This window comes from Panthera uncia, chromosome F1 (assembly GCF_023721935.1).
Source record: "Panthera uncia isolate 11264 chromosome F1, Puncia_PCG_1.0, whole genome shotgun sequence".
NCBI classification, from domain to species: Eukaryota; Metazoa; Chordata; class Mammalia; order Carnivora; family Felidae; genus Panthera; species Panthera uncia.
This window is the reverse complement of record NC_064813.1, coordinates 10,341,721-10,362,147: the sequence shown is the minus strand read 5'-3', so window position 1 is coordinate 10,362,147 and position 20,427 is coordinate 10,341,721. Positions and strand designations below refer to the sequence as shown.

At 39.7% G+C, this 20,427-nt stretch overlaps 1 protein-coding gene across 1 annotated transcript in view; it reads left to right on the top strand.

Moving 5' to 3' along the window:
- The window catches only part of MPC2 (mitochondrial pyruvate carrier 2), a 31,414-nt gene that overhangs the window by 423 nt on the left and 10,564 nt on the right, over window positions 1–20,427 (top strand). Inside the window, exon 2 of the mRNA XM_049635165.1 lies at window positions 14,701–14,741. Coding sequence (XP_049491122.1) covers window positions 14,701–14,741 — 41 coding nt within the window. The remainder of the gene's footprint in view (window positions 1–14,700; window positions 14,742–20,427) is intronic.

Here is a 20,427-nt window from a genome sequence, read left to right as displayed (position 1 = left end):
ATCTCTTCCCTTCGAGAGAATCGGTCTCACTTTTCCATCCTCCTTGCTTTTTGCTTTCTCTCCATCCACGTCTTTCCTAAGTCTGTGATTCTCGAGTCAGCGCCCTTCGCGACCTTTCTTGCACCCCATCCCTTAGGCGCGTCCCAAACCCGGACCGGGCCTCTGGATTTTATCCTTCTCCATTTCCGCAGCCACGAATCGGTGTGGGCCCCCCACGAAATTCTCATTCACTCCTCTTTCCCTCCAAGAGTAGCGGTAGATTGACCCACGCGGAGCAGAGCCGGCTTGTCGCCCTGAAGGGTTTGGAGTAAAGGTCACACTTCCTTCAGCTCCCGCCGGCAGAGGCCTGCAGATGCGTTACCCGGGTTTCAGAGTCGGTGTCCTACCACGTCGCATAGGTCCAGTTTGTTTAAGTCTGTCCTTACACGTGAAATTACTGAGCAAGCTCTCCCTAGACTTTTTCCTGTGCACATTCCCGGATTTAAGTCTGCTGTGCCTCTTCCTGTAGGTGTGACCTTGGGCGAAATCCTAGATATTTTAATTTCTGTAAAATCTGCTCAGTGTAAGAATTAACGATAACATATGTGTTTCATTCTTCATAAATGCCTCGCACATGTTGGCTCTCACTTGTCCTGTTGGAAGAAAAAGTGTTCCTGCGGTTGAAAGCAAAGAGTTCTTTAAGAAACTGAAAGATGCTAATCCTTCCAACTCTTGAAGATCTAGAATTTTGTTACCTCTTCTATAAAGTGGGCAGTAATAATACTTGACTGGGAACTAAAACTGGAGATGCTGACGTCTCTTTCAGGCCTAAGATTTAGCAAATGAGAAAATGTGTCATAAATTGAGTGCAACCCAAAAGTGATCCTTTTTTCCTTCATAGTTAAATCTCTCTCTGCAGTTGGTATCATTAGGAAAGTTGTCTTTTCCCCTCGTATTTGAACTAGGAAGCCTGTCTCTGGAGTCTGAGATGATTACTGGCTCTGATTTCCAGTTGGATAATGGAATGAATAGTATAATAATGTTAGTGTACTTTAGTATACTGAAGTATGAAGTAAATATTATGCGTTAGTATATGATTTACTGCAGTAATGATACCCGTTATAACATTGATCTCTAAGGAGAGCTAAAGGAGAATTCTTTGAGAAGTTTATTTAGCTTATTTGCCTTTTAGTTTTTTTAATACTCAATTTTTTTGGAATTGTGCTGTTTTGTGACAAAGGTTTTCGGGTGGGAGGGTTGAGCAATGCTCCTGTAGTAATCCAGGCTTTAAAGTCAACTGAATTCTGTGGCGTCAACTCGGACTCTCTTAAGCTTTGTATTTGGGCTGTAGGATAAGGGCAGGGTAGAGGAGGAGCAATGTAATACAGTGGAAGGTAGTTTTATAGTGATCTTTTCCAGGGCCTTGGCTTTAGCACACTTATAATTACCGCTTAAAATACTTCAGTCATCTTTCAGAATCAGGAGACATTACCTTTTCATTTGTAGACTGTGCATCTCATGTTGATATTCTTGGATCAGTTCAGTTACTGTCACCTCTTTTTCAGTGTGAGGGAAGGAGAATAGGCTCTGAAGCCAGACGCAGGTAGGTTTAAAGCTTGGCCGTGTGACCTTGACCTTAAAGCCCCGAAGCCTTATTTTTCTGATCTATAAAATGGAGATGATAATTCTCATTTAAGGATTGTTGTGCAAATTAAATGATAAAATGGCTATAAAACGTTTAGCAAAGTGTTTACATTTAGACTCTCAACAAGTGTTAGTTCTCTCCCATCTAAGCTTTTAACCAATACGTGCAATAAGAATATGTACCTCTGTTGGGCGCTTGGGTGGCTCAGTCCACTAAGCGTCCAACTTCGGCTCAGGTCATGATCTCCAAGTCCATGAGTTCCATCCAGCCCTGTGTTGGGCTCTGTGTTGGCAGCTCAGAGCCTGGAGCCTGCTTCGGATTCTGTCTGCCCCTGCCCCCCCCCCAAAAAAAAAAACATTATATTAAAAAAAAAAAGAATACCTATCACTGCAAAATCATTGGTGATTTGGGGCGCCTGGGTGGCTCAGTCGGTTGAGCGTCTGACTTCAGCTCAGGTCACGATCTCGCGGTCCGTGAGTTCGAGCCCCGCGTCGGGCTCTGTGCTGACTGCTCAGAGCCTGGAGCCTGTTTCGGATTCTGTGCCTCCCTCTCTCTCTGCCCCTCCCCCGTTCATGCTCTGTCTCTCTCTGTCTCAAAAATAAGTAAACGTTAAAAAAAAATTAAAAAAAAAAATCATTGGTGATTAAAAAGTTGTAGGCACACAAATGTAGAAATGGAGAAGCATGAAAAATAGAACTCTTGATTCGTTAGTACTGAGGAAAATCTGAGGCAACTTTGATTACTGCTCCAAGAATTATCAGAGTGAATATTCACGTTTTTTGTGTGTGCTGTTTTGCATAATAGCGTGTTATTGAATCCTCATTTAAATGTTAGACTAAAGTCACACACTGGAGGTTTTTACAATGATATGCAAGGCTAGGATATTAACAGTTGGATAGCATACATTGTGGATTCTAACGTTTTGAAATTTAATTTTATCACTGGCACAGAGTCCAGATAGTAACAAGAACATGTCTTTATATAGATTTATATTAGAGTGACAATATTGTCATATGTATTATATATCATTATATCGCAATGATATATAGTATAGTTAGACCTGCGGCCTTCATCATTCTCTTATGTGTTCTTCCTGGCACAATGTGATCTACCTCCATAGAGTAAGAATAGAGTTCTAACCAAATGTGTGTTTTAGCAAGGTCAGTTCTCATAAGGTATGTCCCTCTTCGCCACCACCTCCTGACTATGAAAGTATGTGACCCTACACGAGCCAGCTGCATAGCCCTACTCCAGGTATTTGTCAGAGAAATAACCTTGAAATCATGCTGCCCCATGTTTACTTAAAAGTTTAGCTGAGGGGGGAAAAAACCATTATTAGTGAAGGAGTGTCATTTGTATTTATGAGTTCCAAAATGAGATGAATTGTCCCAAGCTACGTACAAAATGAAACATTGGAATGTAGAAGAAAACAATACAACTTCTATTAAAGCTTTCTATTATTTCATCCTTTTAAAATTTCTATTCTCCACACGTCTTATATAAAAATATGTCAGTATAGATGTATATAGTTATGCATAGAAGACAACTGAGCTCTGTGGAGTCAACATACGTACATATATGCATGTATGTAAGTTACATATATTCTCATAAATACATACAATCTATATGTAGGGGATGTGTGCTCAAAGAAATTTGTTTTTTAATGATAGGGACATATGTTTGAAAGTAGTTAGGAGACCACAGCCCTAAAGAACCCAAACATTATCCTAAAAGGTGGTCTAAAGGTACAAACTCCCAGTTATAAAATAAATACATTTTGGGGAGATAATCTACAACAGGTGACTATAGTTAACAATACTGTGTTATATATTTGAAAGCTGCTAAGAGAATAGATCTTAAAAATTCTTCCGACAAGAAAAAAATCGTAGCTAAGTGAGGCAATGGATGTCAACTAAGCTTATTGTGTAGTAATTTGCAGTATAAACGTTATGTTGTACATCTTAAACTAATACAACGCTGTGTGCCAATTATATCTCCGTAAAACTTGGGAAAAATAAAATAATAAATAATAAAAATAAAAACTATGCTTCAACAAAGTCAGCCCATAAAACAGGTATTTGAACCGTTATCATTTTGTGTATCTCCCCGTAGCTTTCTTTGCTTTTCTTGAGTTACATTTTGGCTTAAGTGGAAGAACTTTTGAAAAAGTAGTTGTGTGAAATCTGTTGCAATGTCTAGTGTGCTGCAGCTGCAAATATCTTGCTCTGCATTCCATGATATTCTCCGCGTGAAGTCTCACAGGGAAAGTGACTTTAACATCTTAGTAACAATAATATTTGTATTTTTCCCGGGTAAGAGACTTCCTTTTTCCTTTTTATCTTAGAGACCTAAATACGTTTTAAAATAAAAACATACTAAACAACGAACCCATGTTAGCAGTATTCATAAGGGACTATCTTTATCATAAAAATTAAAAATTAGGTATTAAAGGAAATGTTATTTTAATTTGTGTAAGTGCATTTCTTTATTTTGACAGACAGAGCACACGAGTGGGGGAGGGGCAGAGAGAGAGATAGGAAGAGAGAGAATCCCAAGCAGGCTCCTCACTGTCACCCTAGGGCCCAGCATGGGGCTCGATCTCATCAACCTTAAGATCATGACCTGGGGCGCCTGGGTGGCTCAGTCGGTTAAGCGTCCGACTTCGGCTCAGGTCACGATCTCGCGGTCCGTGAGTTCGAGCCCCGCGTCGGGCTCTGAGCTGATGGCTCGGAACCTGGAGCCTGGAGCCTGCTTCCGATTCTGTGTCTCCCTCTCTCTCTGCCCCTCCCCCGTTCATGCTCTGTCTCTCTCTGTCTCAAAAATAAATAAACGTTAAAGAAAAAATTAAAAAAAAAAAAAAGATCATGACCTGAGCTGAAATCAAGAGTCAGATGCTTAACCAACTGAGCCACCCAGGCGCCCCTAAGAGAAGTGGTGTTATACTTGATAGTTTAATACAACTTAGTTCAGAGTATGTATTATTACATGTAAATAAAGCCAAATGTGAATCAAATAAATAGTGTAGATGCCCACAAAGTAATGAATCAACAATTTTTTTAGCATTTCTGTTAGAACAATTTATTTTCTTGCTACAGTTATCTGAAGAATATTAATGCCAGTCTAGGATAGATATTTAGATATCGAAATGATATTGTGTGTATTTGTATTATATATAGTATATAGTTATATTCTTAAATATATATCTAATATCTATTATGTTTATATACACATTAAATATGTGGATATATATATTATTTTTTACAGTAATAATCTCTGTTACCCTTAAAATTAAAGAATGAGAACCAAAATGGCAAGTTGGGATTTCAAATACAACTGTAAGATATTGACGAAGAGTAGGATATCTTTAAACCAGTAGCTACCAAGTAAGTTGAATGTTTCAATATTTATTGAGGGCCTGCTGTATATTAGGCACTGCTCTGGCACTTGGGGTATGTTAGTGAATAAAATAAAAAACCCTACCCACAGACATTTTATATTCTCAGGAGAAATCATGAAAGGAAAACAATCCTTGCTGTAGTCGTTCGTTTGACACTTTAACACAACTTTTGTCCACACACCTGATTTTAACGAAAGCAAGACTATTTACGCCTTACCTAGTTTGATTCAACAGAGAGATCAAAGGAGAAGCAAGCCCTGAGGAAAGCTAGAAATACTTTGATTCCTCCAAGTCATGTGAGAATATTAATTTTGGTTATAAGAGGGTATGAAAATGTTCAAGGCATGGTATGACATAGGAGAAAGAAGTGGACCAGTTCTGCTCCCTGCTCTATCTGGAAGTACCAGCGTATAAGACGAATCACGTGACATCTAAATGCCTTTTCTTTTTCACCTATTAAAATAAGGGAGCTTGGGGGCGCCTGGGTGGCTCAGTTAGTTAAGTATCTGACTCGATTTCAGCTCAGGTCATGATTTCGAAGTTCATGAGATCAAGCCCCGCGTCAGGCTCTGCACTGACAGCACGGAGCCTGCTTCAGATTCTCTCTCTCTACCCCCGTCTCCCTCTGCCTTTCCCCTGCTCATGCACGCACGTGCTCAGAATAAGTAAACGTAAAACGAATAAAATAAGGTGGCTTGGATTTTCTTTCTGGTCCTTTTTAGCTGTAATAATCTACAATTTGGTATTTTTACTGGAGCATTCCTTCGTTTCAGAGCTTTCAAGAAACTCAGATTTCATTGGGGAAAACTATGTAATTATTGTTAAGTTAGGATTTAGAGAGGTTTTTAATCCTTGCTGTGCTATGTACTTTACACAGCTAATTTTATGTCTCCGGGCTTCATTGACCTGATTTATAAGAGGAGTGCCTGAACTAGATGATTTCAACTATCTTTTTAAATCTAAAAGTCATTGATTTCTTTGCAACTGAACAAATAATGTAAGCTTAGAATATATTAACCCTAAAATACATGTTAACTATTTTAGCTAGTTTTTTTCACCTGTTATTTTACTTTGGCACTTGCACCAAAGCCTGTTTTCAATCAGTATTTTATTTTATTTTATTTTATTTTATTTTATTTTATTTTATTTTATTTTTATTTTACTTTATATAGAGAAAGTATTTTTATTTTTTCTTTTTTTTAATTTTAGTTAACATACAGTGCAACAATATTGATTTCAGGAATAGAATTCAATGATTTATCACTTGCATGCAACACCCAGAGCTCATCACAAGTACCCTTCTTAGTACCCATCACCCATCTAGCCCATCTCCCACCCATCTCCCTCCATCAACCCTCAGTTCATTCCCTTATGGTTAAGAGTCTCTTGTGGTTTGTTTCCCTCTGTTCTTTTTCCCTCCCTTCCCATATGTTCATCTGTTTTGTCTCTTAAATTCCACATGAGTGAAATCATATGGTATTTGTCTTTTTCTGATTGACTTATTTTGCTTAGCATAATACATTCTAGCTCCATTCACGTCATTGCAAATGGCAAGATTTCATTATTTTTGATGGCCAAGTTGTGTGTGTGTGTGTGTGTGTGTGTGTGTTTATGTGTGTGTGTTTATGTGTATGTATATATGTATATATATATATATATATATATATATATATATATACCACATTTTCTTTATCCATCAGTCGATGAACATTAGGGCTCTCTGCCTAGTTTGGTATTGTTGATAATGCTGCTATAAACATTGGGATGCATGTACCCCCTTCAGATCTGCATTTTTGTATCCTTTGGGCAAATCTTTAACAGTACAATTGCTGGATCATAGGGTAGTTCTATTTTTAGTTTCTTGAAGAATCTCCATACTGTTTTCCAGAGTGACTGCACAGTTTGCATTCCCACAAACGGTGTAAAAGCCTTCCCCTTTCTCCGCATCCTCTCCCAGCACCTGTTGTTTCTTGTGTTGTTAATTTTAGCCATTCTGACAGGTATGAGGGGGTATCTCATTGTGGTTTTGATTTATATTTCCCTGATGATGAGTGATGTTGAGGATCTTTTCATGTGTCTGTTAGCCATCTGGATGTCTTTGCAATCGCCATCGTAAAAATTATTATGTACCCTTTATATTCTGTGTGCTATTTGAGTGATGGCTGTTGCCAAGGCCTTAAGGAAGATATAAAGTTTATATGGATCTAAAATGGTGGCTCAGTCACCTTCTTAGTGTGAAATCAGAGCTAGCTTTCATACAAATAAAATGAGCAATTTTTGATAGTACATATCTGTGTCAAAGAGTAACCTTTACAAATTCTAAGGATTTGTAAGTAGTTGGTCACATGAGGGCAAATTTGCTTAATATAAGGAACTTAGAAGAATGTTGAGGAATGTTGCAAAGCAGCAAACCATAGAGAAATGGTGTGAAAGGGACAGGAAAAGGTAGTGAAAACATTGAATAAGAACCTTTATTTTTCACATTGGGACATAGCATCTCAATTCAATATTTGTATCTGTGTATCTTTACATGTGTGTAAAGTTATTTATTCCAAGAAGGAAGGTTTTCCTAGGGAGAATTATACATAAAATAAATGACACACTTTCTGGGTAGAGTTTATATAATATTTCATTAACAGTAATTCCTCTCGGATAAGGAAATTAGGAAGTAAATTTATGTCATTATTTTATTAACAGGTTCTTCAAAATTTATCAAGACAACTAGATTTATTAATTTGTTTGAAAATATATGTCTCTTTTTTTATTTTTTATTTTTATTTTTCTTAATTCATTTTTTTAAATTTACATTCAAGTTAGTGAGCATATAGTGCTTTAATGATTTCAGGAGTAGATTCCAGTGATTCATCCCCTATGTATAACACCCAGTACTCACCCCTACAAATGTCCTCCCTAATGCCCCTTACCCAGTTAGCCCATCCCCCCCCCACAACCCCTCCAAGCAACCCTGTTTGTTCTCTGTATTTAAGAGTCTCTTATGTTTTGTCCCCCTCCTTGTTGTTACATTATTTTTGCTTCCCTTCCCTTGTGTTCATCTGTTTTGTATCTTAAGTTCCTCATATGAGTGAAGTCATATATTTGACTTTCTCTAACTAATTTTGCTTAGCTTGGCATGATACCCTCTAGTTCCATTCATGTAGTTGCAAATAGCAAGATTTCATTCTTTTTGATTGCTGAGGAATACTCCATTGTGTAGATATACCACATCTTCTTTATCCATTCATCCATCGATGGACATTTGGGCTCTTTCCATATTTTGGCTATTGTCGATAGTGCTGCTATAAACACGGGGGTGCATGTGTCCCTTTAAAACAGCACACCTGTATCCCTTGGATAAATACATAGTAGTGCAATTCCTGGGCCATAGGGTAGTTCTGTTTTTAATTTTTTGAGGAACCTCCATACTGTTTTCCAGAGTGGCCACACCAGTTTGCATTCCCACCAGCAGTGCAAAAGAGATCCTCTTTCTCTGCATCCTTGCCAACATCTATCTGTTGCTTGAGTTGTTAATTTTAGCCATTCTGACAGGTGTGAGGTGGTATCTCATTGTGGTTTTGATTTGTATTTCCCTGATGGTGAGTAATGGTTGAACATTTTTTCATGTGTCTGTTGGCCATCTGATGTCTTCTTTGGAGAAGTGTCTATTCATGACTTTTGTCCATTTCTTCACTGGATTATTTGTCTTTTGGGTGTTGAGTTTGATTTATAGATTTTGGATACTAACCCTTCATCTGATATGTCATTTGCAAATATCTCCCCCCATTCCGTCGGTTGCCTTTTAATTTTGCTGATTCTGAAAACGTATGTCTCACATATTTGGTTATGCTATTCCCTTGCAGAATTTCCCAAATTCCTCTGTGAAAGTTTGAACCTTAAAAAAAATCGATTTCACTTTTAAAATGAGACAAGGCCAGGGGCATCTGACTCTTGGTTTCAGTTCAGGTCATGATCTCACAGCTTCGTAGGTTCGAGTGCCTCATCGGGCTCTGCGCTGACAATGCAGAGGCTGCTTGGGATTCTCTCTCTCGCTAGCTCTCTCTGCCTGCCCCACTCGTGCTCACTCACTCACACTCTCTCTGAAAATAAATAAATAGATAAACTTTAAAAAAATAAAATGAGACAGACTCATACTCTCAAAGAGAAAATGACCATTATTCTCTGTATTTCTTTATTATACTTGCAAATAGTCATAGTTTTAAATATAAAATGTATATGGGTTTTCTTTTAATGCTTAATATTTCCAAATTGTCAGCATTTGAGGCCTTTTTTAATTTCCAACCAGTAAACTTCTAAGAGGCTTAAGAATTATTTAAATTGTTACTTAATTGTATTACTTATTAGTTAATTCTTTGTCGAAAAGAATGTACATTTATATTTGGTGGGGACACATTTCCGTCATCTTGAACTCCAAATTAAATTTCATAAGAGGTGATTTTTATTCAGGATATTTTCAGCAGTTCAAATTTTCTACCTATTCAAATTTTTCATTCATTGTAATGAATGTTAGCTAGATACTCTGTTTATATTTCTGATTGTCTTGATTTTAAGGTGTTATCTCCCTGCAGGTATCATAATTATATAATTATCTCATTTTTAAAAAGTATTTGTGTATCTACTTATTTATCTTGAGAGAGTGAGTGGGACGCCTGGGTGGCTCAGTCAGTTAAGCGGCCGACTTCGGCTCGGGTCATGATTTCACGGTCCATGAGTTCGAGCCCCGCGTCGGGCTCTGTGCTGACAGCTCGGAGCCTGGAGCCTGTGTCCGATTCTGTGTCTCCCTCTCTCTGCCCCTCCCCCATTTGTGCTCTGTCTCTCTCTGTCTCAAAAATAAATAAACGTTAAAAACTTAAAAAAAAAAAAAAAAAAAAGAAAGAGAGAGTGAGTGAGTGCAGGCAAGCACACAGGCAGAGTGAGGGGGAGATAGAATCCCAAGCAGGCAGCAAGGAGCCTGACTGGAGGGATCCCATGAACCACAAGATCATTACCTGAGCCAAAACCAGGAGTCTGATGCTCAATCGACTGAGCCACCCAGGCGCCCCTGACACAGCTCTTCACACAAGAGAGCATTAAAAAAATAAGATAATTAGGGTTTGGTTTTTTTTTTTTTTTCAACGTTTTTTATTTATTTTTGGGACAGAGAGAGACAGACAGAGCATGAACAGGGGAGGGGCAGAGAGAGGGAGACACAGAATCGGAAACAGGCTCCAGGCTCCGAGCCATCAGCCCAGAGCCCGACGCGGGGCTCGAACTCACGGACCGCGAGATGGTGACCTGGCTGAAGTCGGACGCTTAACCGACTGCGCCACCCAGGTGCCCCAGGGTTTGTTTTTTTTTTAATGTTTATTTACTCTGAGGGAGAGAGGGAGAGCTTGCCCACAAGCTGGGGAGCCGTTTTCGGATTCTGTCTGCCTCTCCCCCACTTGCACGCTCACGAGTGCTCTTGCTCGCTCAAAATAAATGAATTCTTTAGAAAAAAGAATTGTTAGGGGCACCTGGGTGGCTCAGTCAGTTGAGCATCAGACTTCAGCGCGGGTTATGATCTCACGGTTTGTGAGTTCGAGCCCCTCATGGGGCCCAGCTGCTGTCAGCTCAGAGCCCACTTGAGATCCTCTGCCCCCTTCTCTCTGTGGCCCCCTGCTCACGCTCTCTTAAGAATAAATCAAACGTTGGGGCGCCTGGGTGGCTCAGTCGGTTAAGCGTCCGACTTCAGCTCAGGTCACGATCTCACGATCCGGGAGTTCGAGCCCCGCGTCGGGCTCTGGGCTGATGGCTCGGAGCCTGGAGCCTGCTTCTGATTCTGTGTCTCCCTCTCTCTCTCTGCCCCTCCCCCGTTCATGCTCTGTCTCTCTCTGTCTCAAAAATAAATAAACGTTAAAAAAAAATTTAAAAAGAATAAATCAAACGTTAAGAAAAATGGTTGACTGAAGGAAGTCTTGTTATATATATTGTTTAAAAAGGAATAGCTGTGTCATCGTATAGAAAGACCATGTTTAGAAAGGCAGTATGACGTGTTCACACTGTTTGATACCTATTTCCAAATGCTTTGTTTTGTCAAAACTTGGTGTTTTACAAATGTTGGAGTGAGTAGGAATGTTTCCTCATTACCATTTCCACTGTCGATTGTGGTTTTCAGGAAGACAGCCTCTGGGACCTCAATTCATACGTGTCTAAATTTACTTATTTGCTCATAAGGTACAAAATGATTAGCTAAGATAAAATGGAAAAGTGAACTGAAATAAGTTTTCTTTAAGACGTTTCGTTCGTCCATTTTATGGTCACAGGTTTTGTTAAGCCCCTATTTTGCTTTTCTTAACAACGAAGAAAACACTATCTATTTGCATTTGTAGATATCCAACTCTGATTCTTTGTGTCACCTGTCCGCATCCTCTGATATCTCAGAAATATGAGAAATTTAGAATGTCTTATAATACCTATTTGCTAATGATATTTTTTAATTCAGTGCTTAGCAGTTGTGAAAATAATGGAGGGCTTGTTTTATATTTTAAAAGTATTCCCTAAAATAGTCTTACCTCTCTTGGTCTAGGTTGTAGCAGCCACAGTTTCATGTTTGAAGTTTTTTTTCTTTGGTTTGGTTGTAAAAGATAGGAGCGGTTAATATTTTAAAATTCTCATCCAGCTTGGGGCAGTTGGGTAAATTAGTTACCAAGCAAACGCTTACTGAAAAGCCTGTTTGTTAAGTCTGAAGGATCAAATATTTAAGCTCATAAAGAAACCAGAACCTAGAGGCATTATTCAGGAAACAATTTTTAAGGTGGCAGAGGAGGAAGCATCAGTTTTGAAATAGAAGGAAGAAGGAGTTGGCTGAGAAGTTCAAAGCCAGCGACCAAAACATTGTGCTGACTTACACTTGTGTGCTGAAGGCAAGCTTCATGCAGGGAATAAAAAACATAGTGATTGATATTGCATATGACTTAGAGACTTTGTCTCTAAGAGACTCTTAGAGTCTCTTAGAGACTTTTTGTCTTTGACAAAAATAAACCCAGTGTGCTCTGATGGGAATCTCAGACGCTCAAACTAAATAAAATAACTAGAGAGTTTGAAAAGACTGACTTATAGGATCAGTACATTATGCCATCAGACTTACGGGAAGAACTTTCAGGAGCCAGATAGAGGAGTGTGATGGTCTAAGAGCAGAGTAACTAGTGAGTGAAGATCTGGTACAGCCCTGATGTAATGGAACTTGATGTCCCTGGGGATGAGTAAATAGCAGATTCTGCCCTTGAGGATGAAGCGGTTAGGATCAGACCTAAAGTTTATGTTTGATTGACACCTGTCCCGGATATGGTTAATCCCATTCAGTTCTGCTCACAAAGACTATTCGTTAAGGGAAACCAAGAAATAAGCCTTGCCTTCACCCTGTCTCGTGAAAGTGACAGATGCATAAACAGATCATTTTAATTGTTCAGTGCAGAAAACGACAGAGCAGTATACCGGCCGCTTAGTATAACCTGGAGATGTTAAAGAGGGCTTCCTTGAGGAGGTGCAATCTGTAAGTTTTTGAACGACGTTGGGAGTTAGCCAGATGAAGACAAGGCCGAATATGGGGCTAGTGGAAGCATAAGCTAAGGTTTAGAGCCAGTAAACAGCATGAAACTAGTTGTGTGTTTGCCTAGCTTGTTCTATCGACATTTGGGGGGCTAGCTGATTATGTGCTGTGGGTGACTGTCCTGTTTGTTGGAGGACGTTTAACAGCCTGCCTGGCCTCTACCCAGCAGGTATCAGTAGCAGCAGTATCACCACCACGACAGTTGTGACAACTAAAAGTGTCCTGGGACATTGCAAACGCCCCCCCTGGGGGGACAGAATCACCCCTGGTGGAGAACCAGTGACCTGAGCTAAAATGTAATTAAGTCAGGATTGGAAATTTATATTCTTAAACTCTGTGCCTTCACATTTTCTTTTCTATTTCCTTAGTTCCTTTAAATTTGTTTTAAAATTCCAACATCGAAAGAAAATTGTTTCCAATTCTTGTTCAAGATACAGAGGAGAGGATCATTATGCAGCTAGAGTTCTAGGGGTAATGGGAGTTGTGATCAGAACAGTACGAAGCTGAGGGAACCGGATAAAAGATAAGTACAGTAACCCAGAAATCGAATATATAGAGGTTTTCAGCCAGTTACAAGAACGTCAACATTTAGAACTCCCTCTCCCTCTCTCTCTGCCCCTGCCCCCGCTCACTCACACCCTCTCTCTCTCTTAAAAATAAATAAATTTAAAAAAATAAATAACCATTAAAAAAAAAAAGAACAGCAAAGTTTAGAACTCCTCAATAGCTTTAATTCTCCCAACAGCCATTTCAGCACTATGTCCAGATTAGCACTACAATTTAAATTATGGAAAACTTGAGGGGTGCCTGGGTGGCTCAGTCAGTTAAACGACTGACCCTTTTTTTTTTTTTTAAACGTTTATTTATTTTTGAGAGAAAGAGCGTGAGCCGGAGAGGGGCAGAGAGAGAGGGAGACACAGAATGCGAAGCTGGCTCCAGGCTCCGAGCTGTCAGCACTGAGCCTACCCACCCACTCTTGATTTCAGCTCAGCTCATGATCTCATTCATGGGAATGAACCCTGTGTCGGGCTCTGCGTTGACAGCACAGAGCCTGCTTGGATTTCTCTAATTCCCTCCCTCTCTCTCTCTGCCCCTCCCCTGCTCACACCTGCTCGCTCTCTCTCAAAATAAATAAATTTTTAAAAATATGGAAAAGCTGAAAGTACATAGGAAAACATGAAAATGACTAGCTGTCACATGAAGGTGAGAAAATGCAGTTTAGCATTATAATCATTTTGGCCCACGAGGAAAGACAAACTCTGAGCCATGTACTTCTAGAATTTGAAGAATCGTTGGTCTAAAGTTAGCATCCAGGTCCTTTGAAGATTGAGAAAATGAGACTTCGATTGTGGAAAGATTTTAGGACTAGATGTAAATAGTCTAGAAGATCGGCAAACTTACTTTAAAAACTCTTCAAAGGATAAGCCAGGCTTATCAATATGCAAGTGTCGGAATGATAAAAACAACTTCTGATTTTAATGAATTTTTCAGTTGTTTGCATATAGGCACGTGTATTACATATACCCGTATTTATCAAAGTTAAAGTCTAAACTGTGGTTAATATAAACTGTTTCCAGTTGTGCTGGCTCTTTATTCAACAGCCGTTAGGTGGTAAGGATACAAGTATGAATACGATTTAGCCACTAGCTTCAAGGAGGTCATAATTTTTATAGGTAAATAGATCTACCACTAACTACAGTTGTATATTTAAAGGACACTATGATAGATTTATAAATCTCTCTGTATTAAAATCACGTTGAATTAACGAATTTTACTATAAGCCCAGTGAATTCGTTTGAGAGGGATAAAAGATGATTAAGGACCAGGGGCACCTGGGTGGCTCAGTCGGCCGACTTTGGATCAGGTCACGATCTCACAGTAGTTCACGAGTTCGAGCCCCACCATCTGGCACGCTGCTGTCGGAGTGGAGCCGGCTTCAAGTCCTCTTTCCCCCTGTCTCTCTGCCCCCCCCCCCCACTTATGCACATGAACTCTCTCTCTCTCAAAAATAAATAATAAATATTAAAAAAAAATTTTAAGTCATGTATAAAATAGTTGGGTTATTTCTAAATTTTTCTTTTCTTTTTTTTCCAGGTCCCAAAACAGTTTTTTTCTGGGCTCCAATTATGAAATGGGTAAGTCCTGAGTTTTGCAGAAGGTACTGAAAAAAGATATTCTTTAAAAGGAACTTATTAATTTGAAGTCACTTTTATGAAGAATGTTCTTTTTTAAATGTTCATGGTCTGGGGGCACCTGGGTGGTCCAGTCAGTTAAGCCTCCAACTTAGGCTCAGGTCATGATCTCGCAGCTCGTGAGTTCAAGCCCCGCGTCGGGCTCTGTGCTGAAGGCTCAGAGCCTGGAGCCTGCTTGGGATTCTGTGTCTCCCTCTCTCTCTGCCCCTCCCGTGCTCACACTCTGTCTCTCTCTCTCAAAAAAAAAAAAAATTAATTAAAAAAAAATTAAATGTTCATGGTCTGTCTGGAGATGATTTCATGCAAATAATCTTAGATGTGTCATTTTTACTGCATAAAGCATACTACCTACTTGAGTTCTGAGCTTCTTAGATAAGAGGCCTTCTAGGAACATATTTGTTATCAAAAAGCTTATATAATTGTGGGCCCTAGAAACTCGAAACTTCATTCTAAGATTTTATGACTAAATAAAATGAAATAACCAGAACCCCCCAAATTAATTTTTATTATTAATTTAGTATACGAACTGACGATACCAACACCAAAATACAGGCAAGGAAAGTTTAGTCTCAAAAAGTAGAAAAAATTATCCTACGTATCATACGTATCATATGTATTTGGTACATGGTAGAATCCAGAACTTCTGACTCCCAAGACCAGTGCTTTTTACCTGAGGCCAGAGTTTGCATTCCCGAAGTTCTCCTTTAGCTGAAAATGAAAAGACACGGCCATGGAAATAATAAAGCAAATCATTGATTTTTATGTTGAAAGGGCCGGTTTTGGCCTACAGCAGTGCTTCTCAGTGTCATCCCTAGACCTGTAGCATTGGCCCTGCCCAGCAACTTGTTAGAAATGCAGATTTTAGGGGTGCCTAAAATCAGGCTTCGGCTCAGGTCATGATTCCCCTTCACCCCCTCTTTGTGGGGCAGACTCTGTGCTGACAGCTCGGAGCCTGGAGCCTGCTTCGCATTCTGTGTCTCTGTCTCCCTCTGCCCCTCCCCTGCTTGCACTGTGTCTCTCTCTCTCAAAAATAAATAAACATTAAATTTCTTTTTTAAGAAAGAAATGCAGATTTGGGGACTCCATCACAGATTTGCTAAATCTGAAACTCTGGGGATGGAGTCACTAGTAATTTTGCCCTCTAAGTGATTCTGATACCTTCTAAAATGTGAAAAGTACTAGTCTGTAGGCTTTTTGTTCTTTTAATTGTGGCAGACTACACATAAAATTTGCCATCTTAACGATTCTCTTAGTGTCAAGCACATCCATTCATTTGTTGATGGACACTTGAGTTGCTTCCGCCTTTTGGCTACGGTGGATGATGCTGCCGTGGACAATGGCACACAATATCCGGTCCAGTTCCTGCTCCCAGTTCTTTGGGGTATGTACCCAGAAGCGGAATTGTTGGATCAATATTATTTTAAGCAACTGCCGCACTATATTCCGCAGCGGCTGCACTGTTTTTACATTCCCACCAGCAGTTCACAAGGATTCCAATTCCTCCACGTCTAGCCTGCCAACACTTGTTACTTTCGTTGTTGTTGTTGCTTTATAATAGCCATCTTCATGGGTGGAAAGTGGTAGCTCGTGGTGGGTTTGATTTGCATTTTCAAGTGTGATTAGTTATGCTGAGACTCTTTTCATGTGTTTATGGACTATTTGTATAACTTTGGAGAAATGTCTATTCAAGCCCTCTGTCCATTTTTTAATCAAGTTTTGTTGTTGTTGTTGAGTTGTAGGCTATTTTAATTTTCTTAAATGTAATGTTTTAAATCGTTAGAACACAGGGCGCCTGGGCGGGTCAGTCAGATAAGCGTCTGCCTTTGGCTCAGTTCATGATCTTGCCGTGAGTTTAAACCCCGCGTCGGACTCTGTGCTGACAGCTCAGAGCCTGGAACCTGTTTTGGATTCTTGTCTCCCTCTCTCTCTGCCCCTCCTCAGCTCGCGCTCTGTCTCTCTCTCTCGGTCTTTCTCTCAAAAATAAATATTAAAAAATTAAAAAAATTAAAAAAAAATTGTTAGAACAATTTCAGAAACTCAGCTATACATCTAAGTAGTTGAGAATGTTAAAATTGGCTGTCCCTTAATCTTATGGCCTTAGGTAAATTAAATCTGTCATTTTCTCCCCTTATTTATAAAATGACTAGAGTAGGTTAGTGTTTCCGAGCTGCATTTTATACAGAACTACAGAGCAGTTCTTTTTTTAATTATTTGTATTGTTAAAAAACAAAATTCAACCAAGTAAGCTTGAGGGGTTTTATTAAATGATTCATGGATGAGACAGCATCCTATTTAGCGAATGAATAGAGAGGGAGACTCCCCAGGGCTACAGAAAGAGAAAAGTTTTTAAAGGCAGGACAAAGAAGTCATAAACAGAAAAAAAAAGATTATCTCCAGGTGAGGTCACCTTCACTTGGGGACAAAAGAGTCTTAGTAGGCAAATTATTCTTTGGGGATGGGGAGAGGGCCTATGCCAGAGAGTACATCATTGGTGCTGACCAGAAAATTCCTAACTGACTAGTTAAGACAACCTTTCTGGGGGAGGTTGAAAGTGCAGTTACATTAGGTATTAGTGTCTTGGCCTAAGTGATGCCATTTTGGGCCTGTGGTTGTCTTTTTAACGGTATTTTGCAAAACCCTCCCATCAATTAAAAAAAAAAAAAGTTTTAGGGGCACCTGGGTGGCTCAGTCGGTTAAGCTTCCAGCTTCGGCCTCAGGTCATGATCTCTCAGTTCCTGGGTTCGAGCCCCGCATCGGGCTCTGTGCTGACAGCTCAGAGCCTGGAACCTGCTTGGGATTCTGTGTCTCCCTCTCTCTCTGCCCCTCCCCCACTCACTCTGTCTCACTCTCAAAAACAAACAAACATTAAAAAAATTGTTTTTAAGTTTTAATATGTCATCTTTAACGCTTCTGCTCGCTCTAACCGTTAAAAACTAGCTTTATGGTCCGAGAGTTCTGTGTCAGTTCAGCCATCTGTCTTGCGTTGTTTCCTACACAGATGCAGCATGTTCGTTGTCCTGTTTCACACCGTTTACAGCCTTTACCTCTTGTGTGTGTTCACAGACACTCAGGGAAAGATACAGGATGTTACCAGGAAGTGCAGCTGCTATTCACGGGGCCAAAAAGCAAAGCACAAATAATAGGTAGTTATGTTCAGAAGTACTACAAAGTTCATAGAGGGAGGGGAAAATGATACTGCTTTTTATCACCCATGTCTTTAGAGCCTTTTTCAGACTAAGTGCCAGTCACTGAGTCGTAGATAATGGTGCCTTAACTTCATCCGCTTCCCCAGCACTTCATTCTGATTTTCCTCCTGACTTGATACGTAATTACTAAGTAGTTTTCACTCGCTTTCAACTTACCAAAGACCAGAATTATGTACATTTACTGATGTTTTTCCCACAGAAAGATCTTTTTTTTTTCCTCCTTTTCATGTGACTTAGTTAAACAGACATTTGATCTATGTTTTGGTTGCCCTGTAACTGAATGCGATTCATCAACGTAACTGTACGCTAAATCCCATTACAAGCCTACATTTATTCCCCGGAGGGCTAATTGAGGTTTGGCAACCCACCTCCGTCTATGTGTATACCCCACTTCCTCATTAAGCGAGTGAAAATTGTTCATTCGTGCCCCCATTCCTGTTTGGTAGAACTCCATGAGTAGGGCAGACTCGGGGCACCTGGGTGGCTCAGTCAGTTAAGCATCCGACTCTTGATTTAGGTTCAGGTCTTTTTTTTTTTTTTTTTTTCCAACGTTATTTATTTTTGGGACAGAGAGAGACAGAGCATGAACGGAGCATGAACGGGGGAGGGGCAGAGAGAGAGGGAGACACAGAATCGGAAACAGGCTCCAGGCTCCGAGCCATCAGCCCAGAGCCCGACGCGGGGCTCGAACTCACGGACCGCGAGATCGTGACCTGGCTGAAGTCGGACGCTTAACCGACTGCGCCACCCAGGCGCCCCTAGGTTCAGGTCTTGATCTCACGGTTCATGAGTTCGAACCGCACGTCGGGCTGTGTACTGAAAATGCAGAGCCTGCGTGGGATTCTCTGTCTCCCTCTCTTTCTGTCTCTCTCTCTCTCTCTCTCTCTCTCTCTCTCTCTCTCAAAAATAAATAAATAAATAAACTTTTTTTTAAATATAGGACAGACTCCTCACAAGAGGCTCAGGACAAGAATTCGAGGGTCCAGACTGAATTTTTTTTAAATATTTATTTTTGAGAGAGAGTGGGACAGAGTGAGCAGGGGAGGGGCAGAGAGAGAGGGAGACACAGAATCCGAAGCAGGCTCCAGGCTCCGAGCTGTCAGCACAGAGCCAGATGGGGGGCTCGAACCCACGAACAGTGAGATTTGTGACCTGAGCTGAAGTCAGATGCTTAACCCACTGAGCCACCCAGGCGCCCCCAGACTGAATTTTAATGTAGACTTTTATAGCAAAGGCTGTCTTGTAAGCTGTCTTACTAATATTTGTAAACATGCATTCACATGAATTACTTTCCTTAATAAAATGGGATTCAGAATCCTAAGGACATGATTGAAATGATTCTACAATAACCATTAAGGATAAGATTTGCTTTTATTGTTCATTCAGCCTCACACATAATTTTGTGTCCGGTTTGAATAAATATATGGATATATGAATATATCGAATATATATTGAATGTATTGAACATATGTTAATTCCCGTGGCTAGCATGGAATTCCAGATGCTTTTTAAATGGTAATGGAGACTGTAGCAGTGTAGTTGCTGTGAGATAATGGACAAAATACGCCATGAAGAACAGCAGAGCCAGGGCAGGCCCTGCTTCAGTTTCCCATAATGCAATTTTTATGAGCTGTGCAAATGGTTAATGTAAATGCTGATACCTGCAGAGCAGAAATAGAACAGTTGAGGGTGAGACAGGCTAAAATGTCAGTAGAACAAGTTACAAAACAACAACAACAACACTTGAAATTTTTGGTGACTGACACTAATGGTCCCTTTGTAGGAAACCCAGTTAGTGTGATGTGTGATATGTGAACGTCCTCTATTTTTCTAATGTTAAAACGGGTTGTCTGTTAATCAAAATGCAGATCAAAGCAAAAACACCATTCAAACTAGTATGATACTAAAAAAAACACTAATGAAAAGTGTATTATTATTTTCTATCTCTTCTGTGTCAGCACTGAAAATTATATAGTAACTGTATGTCTATAAAGTGTAATTGATTGCTTAACAATTCTTTCTAGCACCATTATTGAAAGAGTAAGAATGATTGACCCTATTTATTATCAATTTGGGTGTACTTTTGACTTCAAGTTTGTCACAACATAGAAGTTTATAGGATTTTATCAATAGCTTTGGTGTTTCTTCTGAAACATCGACAAAGGGTTTGAACAAAGTTTTGAAACATTGACAATATGATATACACCAAGTGCCTTGTGGGCTCTCTGTCTCCTTTAAAAACATCTATTTTAAGTTCATGTTGAAATCATACATAGTCTTCTGATGACAGCATAGCAGCAGATGATAATAATTCATCTGTGGTAGTCTGTCCATGACACATAACCGTTACTACTCCAGGGGACATATGTTCTGTATTAAGAATTTCAGACTATACTTTCAGACATTTAACTGTAGTGGAATCC